Below are 21,686 nucleotides of genomic sequence, written 5' to 3' on the forward strand. Positions count from 1 at the left end.
TTTTATTCCGCCTTTACGAGGTTAGGAAGTCTCACTTGCACTATTGATCTCTGCCTGCGATGCTGTAATCCACGGCTCTGTACCCGGGTATGTTGACAGCGCACCCGCTACAGCCAATCCGCGGTGTTAGAGAAGTGTGCACCCACCTCTTACCTTCATCATCACCATCATCATCCTCCTCATAGTCAGAGTCAGAAACCAGCGGAACAAGACACTCTCAGACAGAGCTCATATAGGATGAGTGAGAGAGAGAGAGAGAGAGAGAGAGAGAGAGAGAGAGAGAGAGAGAGCGAGCGAGAGAGAGAGAGAGAGAGAGAGAGATACTTAAGCCTGCGTTTTAGCATTATTTTACCAGAATGGAGTGAGAAGATGATCAACTAGTAGATCCGAACAGCCTTTTCAGGTCCATGCTTGGATATGCATATCTTTTCATCTCCGCTTTGAGTTTCAATACTGACACTTCCACTTGTCAAGACAGTCCAGACGCACCGGTGTCAGAGCACATATGGGGCTCACCGCAGCATTGCCCGGAAGATGTGTATCACTGCTCCGCGGCTGAGATCTGTGTCGCCTGCGCCCATCGTGGGATCGGATCCCTCGGTTCATGTCTGCGCTCTGCGCCCCGTGTCATTCCCAGTGAACTGAGATGGCTCTTTGCGCGGAAGTGCGACACACACGGAGATCGCTGGAGGGGAATTGGACACATCTAGTTTTAATTACGACCTATTGCTTTTTTTGTGTATTACCACTGAAGCAACTTTGCGCGTTCCCCTCTTCGCTGAGCGACTGTCAAACACCCACCGGTTGGAACTGCTCCGGTAAGAGACGTGAATGCGCTGCTCCTTAACTCTCCTCAACGCCCGTGCCTTGGCACGTCTTAGTGTTGTGGCAAGCTTTTCTGTTATGGATCAGGTTACTAATTAGTAATTGAATAAAAGCCCTAGAGCAACCTGGTGCTAAGGGTCTTTATCAAGGGCACAATATTGATAAGCCATGGATCACCTCATATGTGGCATTTGAACCTGCACCATTGAAGTTACCAGATCTATAACCACGTATGCCAGTCTGGCCCAAAATAACTACATCTGGTGCTGCTTTACACTGTATCAGTGGGATAAATTGTGCACTGAAAGAGAGCGCTTGTCAGAGACACTTTGGTAACAAAAGGACCCCGCTGTGCAATTATGTTGTTTCTTTAAATAGCTTTAAGGGGCAATCGTCTGCAAGAAATGCACTATATCTGTTGCGCAGATCTATGGGTCATGCCAGTTCATTCAGAGCTGCGAATGTCCTTCCTAAAACAGCTTATTCCGTATTAGGACAAGTCAGTAAGGTAGTAATAGAGGCTAATTAAATAAAGAAAATCGTATATCGTTAGACTATACAGCAGACTGTTGAATTTGCTATTGACATGCTCTCTGTGTTGTGCTTCGTCTTATCGATTCCCCCATCCTGTTACCCCTCTACAGTGCTGTCACACGTGTTGAAAGCAAGGCTTGATCAAATAAGCTGTCAGATAGATAAGGTTCCAGATGGCTGGTTTGACTATATTTCAATATTGGAGTGTATTACACTACAGATCTTTTGGCTGTAAGCACCAGAATATTTCTCTCATTGGCAACCGGACACAGTCATGCACCGGGTTTAGGCTAATATCCCAGCTGGTCAACTATTGAGAGCCATAGGGAGGTAATACATTGATGGTTTGAATGTATATAATGACCAATACATGCTTGCTTGACTCTCCCAGACCACGTTTACAAGCATGTCATTTTCCGATTAACATCCATTTTCTGATTTATTCTGAAAAAGATGCTTACATGCTCCAGAGCTATTGGAACATTGATGTGTAATCAGCATATTCCAATTAAACCAAAATATAAGCATTCTTTTCCTGCTATTCTTTTCTGGAAATATTGGGATGCTCGGTCTTGCCATTTATTACGCTGCTTTTTAGAAATTTTGGGAGGAAATTTAACCAACTCTCAATTAATTCTCATTCAAATCCACAGTAATAACACACACGAGTGCAATGAATTGCAAAATGTAATTCATGAGACTTTTACAAATGTACAGCATGACATGTATTTGAATATTTGTAAAACGTCTCCTCGCTTTATAAATTGGTTTCTCTTCGGTAACTTAAAATTTTTAACAACTGTCTGTATCTAATATCACCCAGAATTACCTTTGTTTGGACATGCCCTGATATAAATTAATGTTCAGTTGTGGTGGATATTCTGAATAAGGTGTTTACATGACTTAATATTCAGATTAATACAGGCGTATGCCAGCTGTTTTATTCAGATTTGTATTTTTTGGTTTAATCTATCGCAATCAGATTATGCTTGCATAACCGGAATATGACCAAATTCTGACTGATATTGGACATTTTGTGCATGTAAATGCAGTCTGAGAGTGATGGTAGCAGCTTCATTTTAATGCAGGCAGAGAGCATCCACCTCTCAAGATTTTCTTTCCTTCAGACTGTGAAAGACCACAGGGGTTAGTCTAATCCACCTCAGCTCTTTTTTTCATTTTTTATTCCTCAGACACTCTGTACACCAGAGCCTATTTTGAGTGGTGTGTGTGTGTGTGTGTGTGTGTGTGTGTTAGAGAGAGAGAAAAATGTGTGAGAAGGAAAGGTCTTCTGGGAAAGCTTGTCTGAGCTCCTGGGCTAATGAGGAAGTTGTGGTGCCCTATTTTGGGTTTCTTGGGGGTTTCCGTTCAGTTCTCTCTGTTTTATCCCAACTTTAATGCCAGCATTGAGATTTAATCCAATAAAGTACAGGAAGAATGCCACTACTCAATCAAGAAAAACAAGGTAGGACAATTGGCACTTTCCACGAATTCGGTACACTTTTGTACACAATTAGATATGTTAGATAAGATTCAATTCATTGCAGGAAAAAAAATATTTGCTAACTTAATATTTAGATACAGTACATGTCTTAAACCATTCAACCAACCTACTGCAATTTTTTTTAATTATCAATAGGTTCAGATCCACCTTTGGTCCCAAACTAGCATGCCCCTACTGAGTGATAGCTTAATTTAGGCTAAATATGCAACACTGTTTCCCCATAGTTTTTTTCCCTCTGAGACTATATCATTGTTTTATACTGTATTTTCTTTAGACATGTCCCACATTTTGGTAACATGTTTGCAAAAGTTGCAAACCTCATATTAAATAAATAGAAAATAAAAGAGTCCATATAATATTTACTTCGAACACCTGAGTTTGACGATCAACATTTTTTGAGGTTTAAAAAGATAGAAAAAGGTTGAAAAGATTTTATGGAAAGTGCCAGTTCTCTTGTCTTTTCTTTCCATTAATAGGCTCAGAGGAGGCATGTCTAATGTTTGCCACCAGGACAATGTAGCAAGGCTAATTGAATGGCTAACTCAAGAGTGTTGGTGATAGAAATATTATGCCATTGAGGGCGAATGAGCGAGTTGGTATTGAATGGTAAAGTGTGAGTTGTGTACCTGGAGGTGAGCAGGAGAAATAAAGGACAGTAATCTGAGACATCCCCCTGAGTGCACACTCATAAAGCTGAGTGGTTAGCAAGAGCACCGTGTTTAAATATGCATGATGGCAGATGTTTCTGTTTTTCATTCAGAACATTATTTCCTCTGTTCTTCGACGCTGAACATTGAAGGTGGGCAGCGGTAACATCCTCACACATTTGAACTTATAAACATACAAACCCAACACACAAACGTAAACAGGCACATAGAAATATATTAACAATATATATTAACAATACACATGTATAAACACAAGCCTCAGACTTCAAGATAATAAATACTACTAATAACATCTTCAGACAGTGGGGGCCAATAGTTTAGACCATTAACGAAAATGCTTCTATTTTCATTCTTTGTTTATTTTTGCTATTTATTGCAAATTAGCCTATATTATCAGCTTAACAATTTGAGTGAAAAGTGAATTGAAATATTCACAATATTTTGTAAATTTCTTAGTATGTGGTACGCACCATTTTGTTTTAATGACAGCATGCTCGTGCTGGCGTGGACTCTGGTTTGTGCAAAACCTAAAAAGCCATGTTATCTCAGCATGATCTGAGAATGTTAAAGAGTGTCTTGTGTACTTCATTGGAAGCAAGGAAACCTGACCTTTTGTACAGTGGAGTTAACAAGGTTAATCTCACAAATTTGCTTATTTCCTTAGAGACCTAAAAATAGCTAAGAATATTTCATATTTCTTCTTAATTTAATTCATAACTCTTGTTTTTATATTAAATTGATTCAAATCCTAAAACATTCCGTTCATTTTCAGGTTGAAATGAAATATATATATCCTAGATTTTCATGGTGGTGACAGACTTTTTGGAGCATCAGTGTGTTATATGATACTCATTTTGACCTAAACTTATTTAGGCCCAAAACCACTCTTGTTTTATTGAATGCAATATAAATATTTGAAGTATATCCATGATTTGACAACAGAATACATTATGCGGTTTTACCCTAACGGTGCAAAAGGTATATACATTCGAACACCAAGCTGAAATTTGGATGGAGCTGGCGTGGCCAGCTGCACAGAAACAAACATCAAATTGATTGTTTGAAGAATGATCCCCATGCACAACAAACAGTACAAAAACCTTTTCCAGGTGGAATGCAGGATGTTGTTGTTATTGATTAGCTAGACTAATAGTAAAGTAAGGAAGTTTTTAATTTCTTTAAAAATGTATATTTGAATCACACTTTACTTTGCTTGCTTCAAGTTAATGTATATAATTAAAAACATACATTTGGTTAATAAACAGAAACAATTGTGAACTGCATACAGACAGAACTGAATAATTTGAGATCCACATTGAATTAAAAATACTCCATTTCCATTCATATCGGATGTGGGATATTCCTGCTTGACATCTACGATCCCAGCCCATAAAAGCATTCCATTGCCAGATGCTCGGAAGGTGACGTGTAAGGAAACAAAACTGCAACACTCCCGTTAGCTTAGCAGGTGTTTGACTTTAACCAGAAACGTCTCCAAGCAACCCAACTGATAAACAATGCTGCAATGCCAGCATTTGTGCTACAGGTGTACGATTATCAAAAGAGAGTATAATATACCACATTTTATACACCTGTTTCTGCAGGCTTTGTTAAACAGGCTTTAATATCATGTAATGTAGGAACTTTGACTCATTTATCCATATTTCTTAAAGTAAATGTTTATCACTTACTTAGTATATCTGCCTGAGTGCCGACATGTTTGTGTGACATCTTGCACCTGCATCTCGGTTGAGAGGACTTTTTTGCTGGAGATTTAAATATGGCAAAATGTGTTAAACTTAGTTGAGAATACAGCACTCCATTGATAAAATTACCAAAGATATGTAAGAAATTAACAAGCTTTATTTTTGTGCAAAGGTAGTTGACATATAACATGTCCATGAACTTTATTTTTACCAACATTGAGATTTGAGCTTAAACTGTGTGAATGCATAAGGGAAGTTTATATTTCATGGCTGTCAATTTAACACGCTAATTCAGTGTGATTAAGTAAAAGAAAAAAACATGTAAAAAATTCACGCAATTAAAGAAAGAATTTTCTTATCAAGGAAGCAATTCAAGCTTGAAGAACCACTTTCATGTTTTTGCGAGTCTCAGTCAACAGGGGGCAGTAATTAAGGGCACAGGGGGCAGTAATTAAGGGAACAGAGGGCAGTAATTAAGGGGACAGGGGGCAGTAATTAAGGGGACAGTGGGCAGTAAGGGTGTACAGACAACAAATTGACAGTTGATCAAAGACAGCTTGACTGAGCAGAATGTAGGGGTTGCATGTTTTAAAGTCTTCAATGTTTCAGACCAATTTAACTTGATATTTTTCAAGCGACAGCCCTAGTATATTTAATTTTTTATTTGAACTTTATCACCGTTTATAAACACATTTTGCTTTCACCTTTAGTTTATTTAAACATTGTACTTTGATGTGACAAATACATTTTTAAAATTACAAATAATTCAAGTAGTTTTTTTTAACTAATAAGAGGTCATAAATCTTCATGTATAATAATTATACAAGAATAATAAAAAAAGGGTGTAGAACAGTTTTAGATGGAGTATAGCATGATATGTCAACTTCTATCGGGAAGACACGCAGACTTGAGTGAAGTTTAAGATGCCATTTATTTGATAAATGTAAAACAGGAACTAAATGTCTCTCTCTTTGGCGTAGGCCCCATCCGGCGGTCCGAGGGAGTTGTACCCGGAACTGTCATGTCCTGCCGGAGATAGGAGGCAGGGGCGAGGAGCCTACCCCCGTGCAGGACAGGGCTCAACTGGTGATGGTGGGGTGGTGGAGGTTGCCTGTGTTAGCACACTGAAACAGCAATGTGATAGATTGTGAGCAGATTATAAAGCAATGGCTTACATGCGATTGGCTAGGGATAACCCAGCTAATGATGTGATGATGTACAGCTGCTAGTCTTCCCGTTAGAACTACGCTGCGCTACTATTTCCCTAAAGTATTTCAAGTCAACTATCTGTGTGTAGAATTCTGCCCAATTTACCACATAGGTAGATTCAGGGTTTGGACAAGATTTGTTTTACCTTTGTTTTCTACAGAGACTTTTTAAAGCCGAAATGAGTGAAACAACATGAAAAAGATGTGGCAAAATACATCAGTTCCATCTTCATCAGTTCAATACATTCTCAAGCAATTTTTCCCCCATTCCATGCATTCCCAAAAGGGTAAAAAGTTTGTGCCACTCTGAAATTTGTGGTGTATGTGTGGGCTCCCTAATTTGTTAAACTGGCAAATGCAATAGTATTTATTTTACATTCCAGGAAAGGAGGCATGTCCTTGAAATGTTTCAGATATTAATATGTGGATATTTGTCAGCACGTGCACTCTACCGTCCAGACTCACATTGTGACGTGATTCTCCAGATAAAATCTTGAGTGAATTTGATTCGTCTGGCTACATGAGACAGACAGGAAACACTGTGCATTTGATCAGTACTTTGGCAACTGCCACATGCTGCCATATGGCAGTGAAAGTGAGCTAGTCTCCCAGGGGCTTTGGGTCGGTCCTCCACAGGTGTGCCAGAAGGTGTGAGGCTCAGTCCTTATTAACCTTGTGCACACAAACATACAGATATTCCAAGGGTACCTCCAAAATGCCCAAGACACAGACAAAGCCTTCATTTAACATGGGTTGTGTTCCTACTTGTCTATTTTTGAAAATGAAAGCCAAAGCACTCTTAGATTAATGATGAGTATATAAATACTGCACTAATGGCCAGGCTATTCTTACTGGACCATCTGTTATGAGAGACAGGGCAGAGCTCACTTACATGCATTTGTTACCAACATGGCTAGCATCAACAGGAAAACCTGTAGTGACTGAGCCTAAGAGGTGTGTGACAGCTACTGAAATACTGAGATTTCACCATATGGGATACTGTATTGTAGGTACTATGAGTCATAACATCTGCTCATCACCGACACTCTTCATGTGCGCCCTTGTGAGACATGCTCCAACATGTTGGTGATACTAATTTAAATTTCTAATTTGTTTGATATCCAGCCCACCAGTCTACATAGGTACGCAATTCTCTGACAGGCAAAAGAACAGCAATAAACAAGAGCCAATTAAATGTCAAAAAGAAAGTGTGGAGGAGTGGACTAGACATATTTGATGTGAAGTAGGAGCCTATCTATTAAGCTTTTTAATAGTTAATCAAATTGTTTAAATTCAGCTTTGTTTGCAGAATTGATTGGAGCCCAAGTTTCCCCAGCTACTGTGCAATCCATTTATCTTGTTGTTGTTGATGGTAGTGTTGTCAAACTTTGACCTACCAATGCGTTTGCGTTTGTTTGAGAAAGGATTTTAAGGATTGTGGAGATGAAAATGATCTTGTAATTGACATACATAACTTACTCTGACTATGATGAGTTGTTTTTAGCTATATATTATGTAATTCGGTGAAGAGGAATGCATATTTTTTTAAGCCTACCCAAACTTTATAACAGTCCATGAAGTAAATTGTAATTTTAGAGGAAAATTGGAACTGCTCAGAATCACACTTATCATTTATTATGCAAACCTTCCTGGTTCAACGCAGTACGAAAACCCAGTTCTACCGCACTGCGGACACAACGTTCTATTAGTCATGCCACAGGAAAAGGTAAATATAGTTGAACTGATGCAAAAATATCTAATGGGAAGTGGCACTTGTCAGCAACTCTGTAGAATGGGACTAGTACCTTGCAACATGCCGACTTCACATGTGATCATGTAAATGTATTTGTGTGAGAAAGGATTTTCAAGATCAGTTGGGGAGGGGAATGATCTTATTGACGCACATAGACTTGATTAGTTGTGTAAAGTGCATACCTGTAACGTGTGCACAGGCTGGCTGAAGACAGGACGAGACGAAGACGATGATGAAGCGTAGAACCCAAGTGCAGCTTTATTTCCAGTGCTGGTTTCCAAACATGAAACAGTTTGTTCCAGTGTTTCCAAATATGAAACAGTATATCCAAAGTAAAACAAAACCTTGACTTGATAATAAAATTACAAACAACAGCATGAGGTTACACCTACAATACTCAACCAAGGAATAGAGAAAACATGAGGACTCAAATACAAGGATGGGCAAACACATGACAATGACAACCAATAGCAAGACTAAACTAGTAAAAGATAACAAGACTAATAAAACATGAACCAATGAAAAGACAAGACTGATAACAAGTAAACAAGACAATAAACCAATGAGAAAAAGACACATGGACTTGAAGGAAACAAGATATCACATGACTAGACAAGGAAGTGAACTAATTTCACAATAAAAGACCTGAAAACATGAAGCTGCCCACAAGGGGCAGCTCCCAATGCCCCACTACAAAAAAAACTTGACAAGAGTTCAACAGGGAGCTATCAGCCAAGGCAGGCCTGGGGGCAGTGCAGACATGGGCTGTGAGGCAGTGAAATCAGGAGACCTGATTTGAGGCCTGAAGGTGATAGACACCACGGGGGCCAGAGGGTGCTGGAGACCATGGCGGAGCAGAGGGCTGAGCTGGCGATGGGTTTGGTGAGAAAGGCCGTTTACAATACCCTATTGCAACACAATTATTTTATGTGCATTTTATGAGATTTTTTTAATCTTTGATAAACAAGATGTACTTTAGATAAATAAAAAACAAATATTTACTAGCATCCAAAATAACTAAAAACTATTTATGAATAATAAGGTATTTTTCCCAATTTTTCTGCTGTTGCTACCTTGCAATTGACTTAAGCCAAGAGTACACTACACGACTTGCCTTCGGCGCTCTGCTACTCACAGTCTTTAGTTCAGTTTTTAGATGATAGCTTTAGTACTGTCACAGCCATAATCCATGATTTAATATTTGCAAGGCGGTTTCTGTTGGTATTAAGGGGAGGGCCATTCTATCCTAGAAAGCATTTGATTGGACAAAAATTGGTGTAGTGCAAGATGAGACATCAATCTTTTGGTATGTTTTCCTGGAAAAGAAAGACTGTAAATTATAAATGCATATATCTGCTAAAGATTCATTTGGTCAACTTTGAGAAGTATACTAGCATATAGATGGCTTCAAAGCCAATAAAAATGGACTGAAATAGCCACAAAAGACCATTTGCATGGCATTTCACACTTATTGTATGTTTTAAAGTGATGTTGAAGTACAACAAATATTTGATTGCATCCCCACCCCAACCCAAACTATTACTCATTACACTGTGTAATGTACTAGTTCATGAATACAAGAACCGTCTGGCAGTAATAACACATTAGTGTGAGCTTTATGAAATACTGCTGCAGATGCTTGGTAGCTTTTGCACCCTGTGGGGTACGATGCTCATCAATTTGCATATTCATGTATTCATTTAGCAGATGTTTTAGTTCAAAGGAACTTTGCCCGCAGTTCATTAGCTCAATGTAGATTTTTTGTTATGTGTTTGTCAGCAAATGTTCTGATGTGTCTGGTGTCACCTTTGGTATGCTTTCAGATCTGTTTCATGTCACCATACATCCTGTGCCACTTCCTGTGTGATGTGTTGTTACCATTTCCCTACAGTAAATTCAGTGATTCAGCTCACAGAACAAATTCAGCCTCACATCACTGAGAGCTGTTTTTTCAGGTGTAGCATTGAATTCCCTGACTGTGATGAATGGAATTGGAAGTGACTCTAGCACTGGAGTGTTGAGTTCCACAGCTCCTGCACTGCAAAAATAATTTTCTTCATTGTTATTTTTGTCTTGCTTTCCAGTAAAAAATATCTAAACATCATTACAACAAGATAAATATAGCTGAGAAGCAAAATCGTGCAAGATAATATGATTCTTAAAACAATATCACGCACAAATGTGTGCTGTTGTAATCTCAGCATGGCTGTGATTACCTTCTGCCTATATTTAGTACAACATAATTCTTGCTTGTGTGTTATTGCTACATTTAATTTTCTTATCATTTGTTTTTTGTTTGTAACTTACATTCATTGTAGACACAACATGGCTAGCTGTTGCATGATGCCAAGTAACGCACAACCTTACAGCATGTCTGGGACACTCCAAACACAGACAAGTGGAGTCATAGAGTAAAACCAGTGAAGCATCCCAGTGCTGTAATTCCAAGGCCACATCTACACTAATATTTTTTCATTTGAATGTGACAGTTTAAAATTTTCACATGATGATAATTGTTGAAGCTTTTATCATGGTATACAGTATTATCACGGTATTGAATTACATTACAAAAACAGGTTGAAAGATAAACAAACTTTATTGTTGTTGTCTTAATAAACACATTTAATAACTTTTTTTAAATCCCAAACTGGCCCTTTAAATTAACAGATGACAAAGAACTTTGAAAAGAACCCTGAACATTTAAAAAACGAATTGAACAACTAATTGGCTGCAACAGTAGTATGCATGTTTGGTTGTTTTTTCTCTGGATAGCAAGCCGGTTTCTAATATATGTGCTTATAGCTACAAATTTAATAACCTCAAATTCACTCACACTGTATGGACTTGTATGTTTAAGCTTAATATTAAAATCATCATGGTTCATTGCCATTATTATATACAGGACTTAGCATTAGCTGTTTACAACTGTATTTTAGTTGTTCGCTGTAAAATCCCAGACATTACTCGGTAGCTAGTGGAGTTTTAGCCTATTTGCTGAAATGTGCCTGCCCCTGGGTGCTTCAACAGCCTAAAAGAGTATATATTCTTGCAATAAAAGAGTATATTTTCTCTAAAAGAGTGGCATTCATGGAGATGGTTTTTTAAAGATGCCTTTCCATCTGTTTAGTTCATGGTTACCTCTACACCTCTGATGGCCACGATCGCTGTCTCACCTGCCCATGCTGAGACAGTGTTCATGGCAACATTACAATCACGGCTTTCCTTCTTCAGAGGGAAAGCCACTCCAACTGCTGTCTGCCTCGGTCCTTCTACCTGCTGGTATAAGGATGCATCGGTTAGTACTGGGGGTGATGTGGGGACCCCAATTGGAGTGGTTCCGCCAGGTAATCCCCCACAAATTTCCCATTCTCCTGTACGCTCCTTTGACCCGGTCGAGTTCTGGGATGGCGAGTTTGATGTCTCATTCGGGGTTCGGGAACAGGATGAGCTCTCAATTGCAGCATCGGAAAGTGGGCTGATCCAGTTGGATGTGAAGGACTCGACTGAGCTCCCAGCTTCGGGTGCGGTCGTCCAGCCTGAGGCAGATGCAAAGCTGGCAGCCATACTTACCCGGGCGGCCGCGCACTTCGGGCTGGAGTGGAACCCTCCACCCTGCCTTGAACCCATTCTTTCCGGAGGAGCACGAGGAGCTCATGAAATCATGGCAGGCACCTTTTACTGCCCGGACCCGATCTCTGAGCTCCTTTGCTCGCACTACCCTTGATGGTGGGACGGCCATGGGGTACATGGTGATACTCCAAGGTGCACCAGTGCCTGCAAAATGCTGCCACCTGGCGGAATTGTCTGAGACTTCCATCCAGGGCCTGTAAGCTCACGTCGTCCCTGGCGACCAAGGACCTGCAGGCATTCTCTGTCAGTGACACCTGCCTGGATTTCGGTCCGGAGTACTCTCACGTTGTCTTGAGACCACGACCGATCTATGTACCCAAGGTTCCCACAACCCCTTTCAGGGATCAGGGGGTGAGCCTGCAAGCGCTGCCCCAGGAGGAGGCAGACCCAGCAAGAACCCTTGTCGTTGCTGTGTCCGGTGCGTGCTTTGCACATCTACTTGGAGATTCTACAATCTCCGGGTTGAGCCGGTTTTCTTCCCGTGTGTAGTCAGGTAAGAACAGGTAAGTATGCGGGGCAACTGGCCAGGTGTACCGCTTGCGTGCATATATAAATTGCAGTTCACTACAATTCTCTATTATGTTGGCATTTGGAATGTCATATGTTGTGGGTTTTCTATCTTTCTTTTTTACTGCTCTCTTTGTCTACTTCTGTCTGTCATTATCATTCCATACAGACTGATTTATCCTCGGACTTTGGCTGCTTCAGCACTGCTGTATATCGCTCTGGGCCACCTCACTCTCTCTGTCTCTCTGTTCTCTGTTTACAGCATACACACACACTTGTCTTAGCTAAATAATCTGCATCATCAAGGAAGATGATGGGCCTCGTTGAAAGACACAACTGATCGGACAATATTTGTCCCATTTCAGCAAGAGAAATCATACCGTCCATCTGTGCTCTTCCTGACTCTCTCCCATCCGGTCTCTTTTTCTCTTTCCTCTTCTCATTAAGTGAGGCACATTTAATTTGACTTTATGTGAGTCATATCATAATTAACAAGCATTTACGTTCATTTATATATATATATATAGTGTTGATTTCTTGCTTTACTAATGCAAAATTGCTGTGGATCATAAAAGTTTAAAAGTTGACCGTTTTTTTTTTTTTCCAGCTGCAGTTTATTACTTCTCTGAAGCAGAATCATCCCAACAATCCTGCCCAACCTGCCAGACAAAGATTCCATATTCCAAGTTCTTTGCTGGATTTTTGTAATTGTGACAAATCTTGGTTAAAGTTAATTTATACATCTACATATTTTATATTAGAAATTGTATAAATTAACATTAGTTAGCTTATACAATTATTTGCTCATGTTTAATTCAAGAATACCTAATACATTGATTACAAACAGAACTTTATTTTTAAGTGTGATTAAAAGAACAAAGTCTTCAACTCTTCTCTTTAAATGTCACACAAAACTGGTTTCAGTGAAGTATATACATTCATAACTAGTGAAATCTGATCTCATTGGTGAAATAAGAATTACGTTTTAAATTCACTTAACATTGTTATGGAATACTGTCTTGCAAGTGTATTTCTCGAAAGGGAAGAACATCGTATGCATTGACTTTAAATACAGTTTCTACTGTAACAAACTACATGACATAAGAATCAAGGATAATTAGATATATTTTAGTTGGTTAGGCAGTGAATTCATTTGATTGCACTTCTTTTAAGCATCCTAAAGTATTATTAAAAATACATTGATTTAAAATGTACTTTAAAAATAATATTTCTAAATGTACATTTCTAATTTGAAGTTTTTTTTAAATGTGTACTGTTAATGAAAGTGTATTCCTTTATATGATACTTATATCCTATTCATTTGTTTGAATAACCTGAAGATGTACTTTATAAAAATGTATTTAAAAACTGAATATGCTGAGAAAAAAATCAGTTGGAGCCCAAAGACTTCATCTCACACAAGCTGAGGTTCCATGTTGTAACATTACACTGTGTGACATGGGTCCTCTGCATATCCTGCTCGTTGACTTGCAGATGGGGGAGCTTATGAAATATTAATCATGTACTGCACGAAATCCTTGTACATAATGGTCAGATGGTTTCATAGTGTGTATTTTTATTTCTTTTTTATTTCTTTTTTTTGCTGAAAATCTGCTGATTCATTGTAACAGTTCTTGGTTCATTACGAGCTGGACATGACAGAAGTTATAATTTACAGGTCAGGTAGACTAATTCAGTAACTGCTCCTGAGTGTTTTTGATTCACCAGCTCATTAAAGAGAATTGTTCAAAACTCACTCAGTTGTGATGTGTTTCGCACTGTACAGTAAGTTTAAAAGAACCATTTCACACTGTAGGTTCAGTAGCAAGGCTATATAGCAGCAGGAAGCACTTTCAGAGTATTTTAGTACAGTGTTTAATCACAAAAAAAGCATGTTCAAGAATTGTTAATGGATTTTATTTTTATTTATTTTATTTTTGTGGAACCAGTTCCGTATAAGAACCGGTTCTCGTTTCCTAACCCTATTCGTTTCGCTTCTGTAAACGGTTGTGTGATTAGAACAATTAGAAAGTCACACCAGTGAGTAAATACGGTTGTCAATCCCAAACACTGACTGTGTGAGCGATGCCATAGTGTGGTTGTTGTCTACCGTCTGTCTACATGAACTCACCATTATTGATGACAGACCAGGAGAAAACCTCATGCATTTTAAGACATCCTGCACTCACTCTCAACAGAGGTCTGTAAGCTTCATACACCAGGCTGTTATGACCCCAAACCAAGGACATAATCTACTTTTTTCAAAGCAGCTTTTGGAAACAGAGTGTCTGTTGTTCGCTGTGCAGTCATGATATGCTTTAGCTTTTATATCCTCTATCCAGAGTTTGGACCCAAAAGACCTTTTGTCCTTAGGAAGTAATTCTGTGAGGCTGTTTCACACTGATGATGTGTTTACTCAATTATAATGAAACAGAGTGGCCAGATCTTGCCACTGGTGCATTTAAGGAAAAATATTTTTTTAAATGCTGAACACATAGCTTAAGATAGTGGACAATTTGTTCAATTTTAGAGGTCTGAACGAGCATTATGGTCTAGAACGAGAGCCTCTGAACCAACCGGTACTGTGAAACTTTAAGACCAAACCTGAAATTGCGTCCCCAAAATGAGTTATGTTAACATTACAGTATGAAAATATAATTTTTTTTTTAATTGTTTACAAAACCATATTTAATGAAGTGGAGGATTGAGTAGCACACCTCTAGTCCATTTGGATAACAGTGAGGTTATGCATATAAATGGACCTTTTTGCCATTCGAAATGTTGATTGCTATATTCTTAGCAGGTCTGTTCTGATAGGGTGGGTGACCGTAGTGAAAAATAATGATAAATGCAAAAATAATATGCAACTTACCACTTAATTGTGCATTTATAGTAGCAGAATAAATAGGCACACAGAATTTTCTTTTGTTGTTTGCATCAAAAGACTTCAGACTATCCAGCAGTATTTTAGTGCATATTTTTCTGTAAAGCTAGTCAGTAGAAGCTAGCCAAATCAGGGCAGATGCCAACCAGAGAAGAATGCATGGCATGCCATTATTCTCAAAAACCAAGAAAATGAGATCCTACATGAAATATAGTTTTGGCATTGTGTTGGCTCACCACTTGATGTGCTGTAAAATCTAGGCACTGTAGCAAAACCATTTGATAACCACTGCTGTACAATATGTATTCATGTATGCCTATATCTATTTGTGTATGTTTCCTGACAGGGTTTGAAGAGCAGGACACAGATCTTTTTCTTTGTGACACGAACACATGCAAGTTCGACGGAGAGTGTCTGCGAATCGGGGACACGGTGACATGCATCTGTGATTTCAAGGTAGGAATCAGTGCACCACAAATATTGACATTTTATTTATTAGTGCCAAATGGTGAATGTGTGGTGGTGTCAAAGGCATTACTACATGCAGGGTAAGCAAACTGTTGCAAATTGACCTTCTCGCATAAAACTGCTCCTCACTTTTTTACAGGAAATGTTTATTTGCTCCGAGGTTGCTCTTTCGTGAGCTATTCACGAGGTGTAACGTGTTGGTTCATACAAAAATGAAAATTCTGTCATAAAGTACTCATACTCAACCCTCATGTTGTTACAAACCCATATGATATGCGTTCATCTGTGGCACATAGAAGGGAATGGTTTAATTTTTTGGAGGGAAATTTTAAGCTTCTAATATTTTAAAAGAACTTGCATTAATTCTTCTGTTAAAACACATGTATTATTTGAGCTGTAAAGTTGTACACTTTCATTTTTACAGTCATTTGAGGGTTGTAGGGGTTATTGACATTACATCGTCATTGCAATTTTTTTAATTGGCTATAACTTTACATAGAAAAGGTTAGTAAGCAATTTTGTAACATTAAAATCATGATTCAAATCGTGTCTATACTTCTGAAAAAGTGAGTATTTCAACATTTAAAAATTGGCCACATTCACTTCCATTGTAAGAGCCTCAATGTAACCCAGATTTTAGTTTAGTTTTTTAGGGGCAAGTCGAAATACATTTTTGTGGTAATCAAGATTATGCCACAAATGCATTTGATTGAGCTTTACTTGTACTGAACCCAGAATATTCCTTTAAATCTCTGATGGGATTATTACTTCTGAATAAGTAGTAATCATATGTCAAGTATATTTTACAGTGCAGACCAAGCAGTGATAACATTCTTTCAAAATAATACATTGGCTTTACTCACCCAAAGAGTTGCGCTAAGGTGCGGTAACTCACAAATGCTGTGAGCCACTACAACTCCATATGATTTAAAATTTCACGCAAATACGGGACTCTTGAGCATTTTGAATGTAGGATACAGGATGGGGCTCCTCTTCAAGATTCTCGCTGTGCTTCAAAACTGGATGTTTCGCTAAAATATAGGACAATATTCATCCCGTATTGGATAAAATAGGGAGTGTCTGGCAAAAACGGCAAAGTTGTAAACCAAAGCAGCAATAGAAATTGTACATGCCACCTCTCCCATTTTCTGTAAAGAATATGTTAATATTTTGGTACTTACCTCATCTAAAACATCCATTGCTAAACTCTCACACATGGTGTGTATACGCAAGTTTGCATTTCTATGACAACGAATGTGGGCGTGCTAAAAAATCTGGTCTCTCCACATATCAGCAGCTTGAAGTCGGTCTAAAACAATCGGTTTATTATTTGAGATTTTAACAATTTGGATTTTTCCTCCAGTGTGAACAAAGCCTAAGAATTTAGAGCTATGCAATTCTAACTGGATAGTGTAGCTCAGACATTTGGTCTTGGAAGAATTTCATGAGAAATGTTTTCATGGGTTATTAACAAATCAACTTTGATATCTCTGCAAATCTTGGCAAAGTGATTGTTTAGATCTCTTCTGGAACTCTGAAGCAGGAGACATAAGCAAAATCTTCATTTGCTCTTCTTGTAATCCCATTGCTGTCTAGGAGAAACAGTTGAGATATTAAACAGATCTCATTTGTGATTATCCTTTCCTACGTGTACACCTCCACATGCCTTCTCACAGAAAACACACACACATTCTCTAGCTTGGCCTGAGTGCTTTGCTCCACTCAGACATCGTGCATCTTTGTCTTGTTTCTGGGCGAGCTCCATCACTCAGGTAAATAGCATTATCTGTCTGCTCGCGCCGTGCACAAGGGGGATTTGCCTTTGATGCATCTGCTCGATCGCTTGGCCTCACTCGGCACAAAGCTGCCTTGTGCACTTAAGAAGGGTCACGCTGCTTTCATTTCTGCTCTTAATACAATTGAGCGGCACTAACACTAGTCTGGGGCCATGTGAGTGCCTCTAGCTCTGGTGGGGAGGGTTACTGGTTAACAATCATGCGCAATGAGAGCCGCTGCCCGCCGCTGTAAGGGCGTGTGTGGGGATGCCCTGTTCCTATGGTCTGATGCTGCTACCCAGATCTCTGCCCTGCAGCCAGCCTCCATTTCCAGATGGAGAACGGGATGGAAAGTGTGTGTGTAAGAGAGGGAGAAAGATGAATGGATGTGATTCGAACAAGTTCACTTACTGAGATGCTATTGATCCAACTGTCATACTCAGACTGACCGCCTTCCATTTTTGTTCTTCGCTCTCTCTCTCGTCTCTTATTCCAGACAAACAGTGTGAATTGTTTCTGAGCAGAAACAGTCACATGGCTACAAGGTGCCAGAGGCCAAACTTGATGGTGGTGTGTGTCATTTTTGTTCCATTAGTGGCATAAAACAGAATTGGAATCTGTTTGTTTGTGTGGTCTAACTGGGCTAAACCTCATTACTTTGGCCCAACCAATGGTGTGAGTTTGGGACTATCTGTTTGTTCTAACATTGGAAGATGGGGAGAAGGTTTTAAACTTGTTTGAACACAGTCATTGGGTTGGTTTGACAAAGCCTACAGACAGACAGACAGACAGACTATCTTTGAGCATATATATTATAATTCCTCATACAATGGTAGATCTGACAGAGGATCCAGTGCAAGAGTAACAGTCTTAAGCTGCGTTCACACTGCCAGCTACTTTGTCACTGCATGTCGCCAGTGGCTGGCGGTTAGGTCGCTTGTGGTGTGTATGGAGAGTCTAACCAGCACTGTTTCTTTACAATGAAAATTATTATTAAAATATTAGGATTACATCAGCTCTATCATCTTCTCTCGTTTTGGCTGTCGTTCCCGTAATGTCGCTCTTCATTTGCATAAAGTCAAAATTTCTCAACTTTGTCGCGTCACTGGACATGCCCACATCCAATCGGCAATGGTCGCTGTCACTCGTGTTGATGGAAGTCGCCAGCTCTCATTGAAATTGAACATTTCAATGGTCATTTTGTCGCTGCGTGTTGCTGGCAGTGTGAACGCAGCTTTATACAGAGCTCAGGAAAGGAAATGTATAGATTTGAACATTTTGATCTCCAATTTCAAGAAGTTAGAGAAAATAACGTAAACAGACAAAATATTATTGGCTTGTTCAGATCAGATGAGGAAGAAAGACAATTTGTTGTCTGGTGTACAGTATATACTGTATGAGTGTATGTGTGCGTGTGTGTGTCTGTGTGTCGGTCTGGCAGTGTGAACATGTGTACATCTCAGACACACTGACCTTTCCATCACCTGCTTGTATATATGGCCACTTGGGGCCTGCCAGCCACAGGACAAACAACACACATACACACACATGCGCGCCTGTGAGGAAGAGTACATTTACCCATCTTCTCCTTTTCGTAGACGTACACACTCACACACATGCAGCATAGCACACTGCAAATATGCCAAAAAATGGTCTGTAGTATTATGTATCAACACAATATTTTGACATATAGGATCTTAACATTAGTAATATAAAGTAATGGAAAAAACTACTTGTTATGATAATGTTTGAAAAGAAGTCCTTTATAAAGTTGTGCACGTTCTGTTCAGTAAACCTGACTCAATCTAGATGATTAAGCTGTTAAAAGTTTAACTTTGGGGGTCAGGGTTTTCGTCGCCATGTTGATTGATTAACATTTGGCTGTGATGCCCCTCCTCATGTAAGCAGTGGCAGCTCTAGGAGTTTTTTGTTGGGGATGCTGGGGGGGGGCTTAATAGTTCAGATTGGGTGTTAAAAAAATAGTAAAATTGTGTAATGAATGCATGAACTGCAGCTACAAACTCACATCTAAACAACATGCAGTTTCAACCACCTAGTGTTGTTTTGATAGAGCACAGCTCCTAAAAATAGACGTGCTGTGCATTAATTTTTCTCAATGGTATTCCACTGTGCCCAGCTGAGGACATAGCCTCAAATTGTTTCCTGAGGTTAGTAATATAGCTCATCTACTGCCAACTATGACACACCCAAGTACATTTTTATTAAAACACACACACACACACACACAAAATGCAGACATATGCACAACTGAAATATGAAATGTTTTCCCATATGATTACCTTTACCTGTAGTGTACAGCACTATTATCATCCATTCCTCCCCATTTTTGGGGGGCTTCTAACAGGTGTAGAGACTTTTCTTATGGGCAACCAGACAGCAGCAGAGGTGGGAGGGGACAACAAGGGGGAAAGTTTTGCACAGGCTCTGAGCTGAGAAAGTGCGGAGAAAGTATGGCTGATTTTGACTGAGGAAATGAAAAATTATCTTTGTACTCGCTGCTTGTTTTTCACGACAGAAGAAGTACGAAGCACAGCTATGTCAATTTCACAAAACATTTAAGCTAAGACTGATAATCGGAACAAAAGGCATCCTGACTGTACCTCCATCAGTACGGTGGACTTGGCTCATAAAATTGGGACTGTCCTGGTTTTATCGGACGTCTGGTCACAGCGATTAAAGCGTATCATATTTTAGATGCTAATAATAATTTCCTTAGTAGAAAGAGCTAGGGTATTTGAATGCTCCCATTATAATAAGGTGACCAGATTTCTGAAATGAAAAATGGGGACATTTCAAATTCAGTAGTCAATAGGTAATTTAAATTTCATGTTACTTGTTAAACAAATTTAATTTTATGTATTTTGATTCAACACACACTGATTAAAGATGTTCATCTGCTGGAATTAATTTGACTACTTTTAACCAGCATGTTATAGTTTGTGTGGTCTGTGTGGGATATCCAGCATTATGAAGGCCAAACTTTCAATTCAAACTTTCATTGTTTATAACAATGATGATAATTCTCTTCAATTGCCTCATCCAGTTCTTAATGGCAAAACTGGCCCGACCAAGTAATCAGTGATGGAAGATGAATGAATCGAAGCTGCTTTAGCGAGCAGCCCCCTCTGTTGGTGAAAATAAACAATACGTGGTAGACTTTGCTGCTCAAGTTTCTTGCCATGTAATATATAATTCACTATGCGGGCTGTTTTGAACACCGGGACTGTCCCTTGAATACAGGGACATCTGGTAATCCTACATTATAATCAATGAAGTTGATCATGCTGCAAGCGCGGGACTTGTGCAGCTTCTTCTTTATAATGGGAGCGATCTATAAGGCCACTTTTTAAGCACCTAAGAAAATATTATGACTTAACTAGCTAGCTAGACTCTTCCTAGCAAACTTTCAAGTAGTTAACAAAAATTTGATTCACCTACCAGTGATAAAAAAAAATGTGTGCTTCATATCCTACAGTTGTTAGTACTGCACGCATCCATCCATCTCACTTCACTGCTTCGCTTCCAGAACATCAGGCTCAAACGGGGGCTGTCAACTTATGTTGATTGTGTGTATTAAGTCCATGGTCTTTTGCTTCATATTAGATGGCATTCTTTTCTGATTGATGTTGGTGATCAATTTAAACTACCTGAGTACATATGTCACCGGTTCTACTCACCTCGCTCCGAACGGGACTTGAACTGTCGTCTCCGGCTTGGGAGGCGGGTGCACTAACTAGGAGGCTTAAGGCTACAGCCTCTTGCGTCAGTCACTAGTGCACCTTTTGAAGTCAGGAGAGTGAGGTTTACACACTGCACAGTTATCTACCAGCTGGCACCCATTACACTCACCCCCCTAAACCTCACTCCCATCCGGGTCACGGCACCAATGTCATCGATTCTGCACGCCCCACTCTGACGGACTCAACCGCATCTCCTGCGGGAGGCGGTTACGCTAACAAGGAGGCTAAAGGCTACAGCCTCTAGCATCAGTCACTAGGGCACCTTTTGAGGTCAGGAGAGTGAGGTTTACACACTGCACAGTTATCTACCAGCTGGCACCCGTTACACTCATCCCCCTAAACCTCACTCCCATCCGCTCTAGCCTCTAGCATCAGTCGCTAGTGCACCTTTTGAGGTCAGGAGAATGAGGTTTACACACTGCACAGCCATCTACCAGCTGGCTCCCGTTACACATAGCCTAAC

At 39.5% G+C, this 21,686-nt stretch overlaps 1 protein-coding gene across 1 annotated transcript in view; it reads left to right on the forward strand.

The window, feature by feature from the left end:
* Positions 1 to 208: 208 nt before the first annotated feature.
* LOC127654123 (tomoregulin-2-like) overlaps positions 209 to 21,686 on the forward strand; it is an 80,274-nt gene continuing 58,796 nt past the window's right edge. The window contains exons 1-2 of the mRNA XM_052141134.1: positions 209 to 818; positions 15,566 to 15,675. Of these exons, the coding sequence (XP_051997094.1) occupies positions 647 to 818; positions 15,566 to 15,675 (282 nt within the window). The 5' untranslated portion in view covers positions 209 to 646. The remainder of the gene's footprint in view (positions 819 to 15,565; positions 15,676 to 21,686) is intronic.

The sequence above is a fragment of the Xyrauchen texanus genome, chromosome 13 (genome assembly GCF_025860055.1).
Source record: "Xyrauchen texanus isolate HMW12.3.18 chromosome 13, RBS_HiC_50CHRs, whole genome shotgun sequence".
Taxonomy (NCBI): domain Eukaryota; kingdom Metazoa; phylum Chordata; class Actinopteri; order Cypriniformes; family Catostomidae; genus Xyrauchen; species Xyrauchen texanus.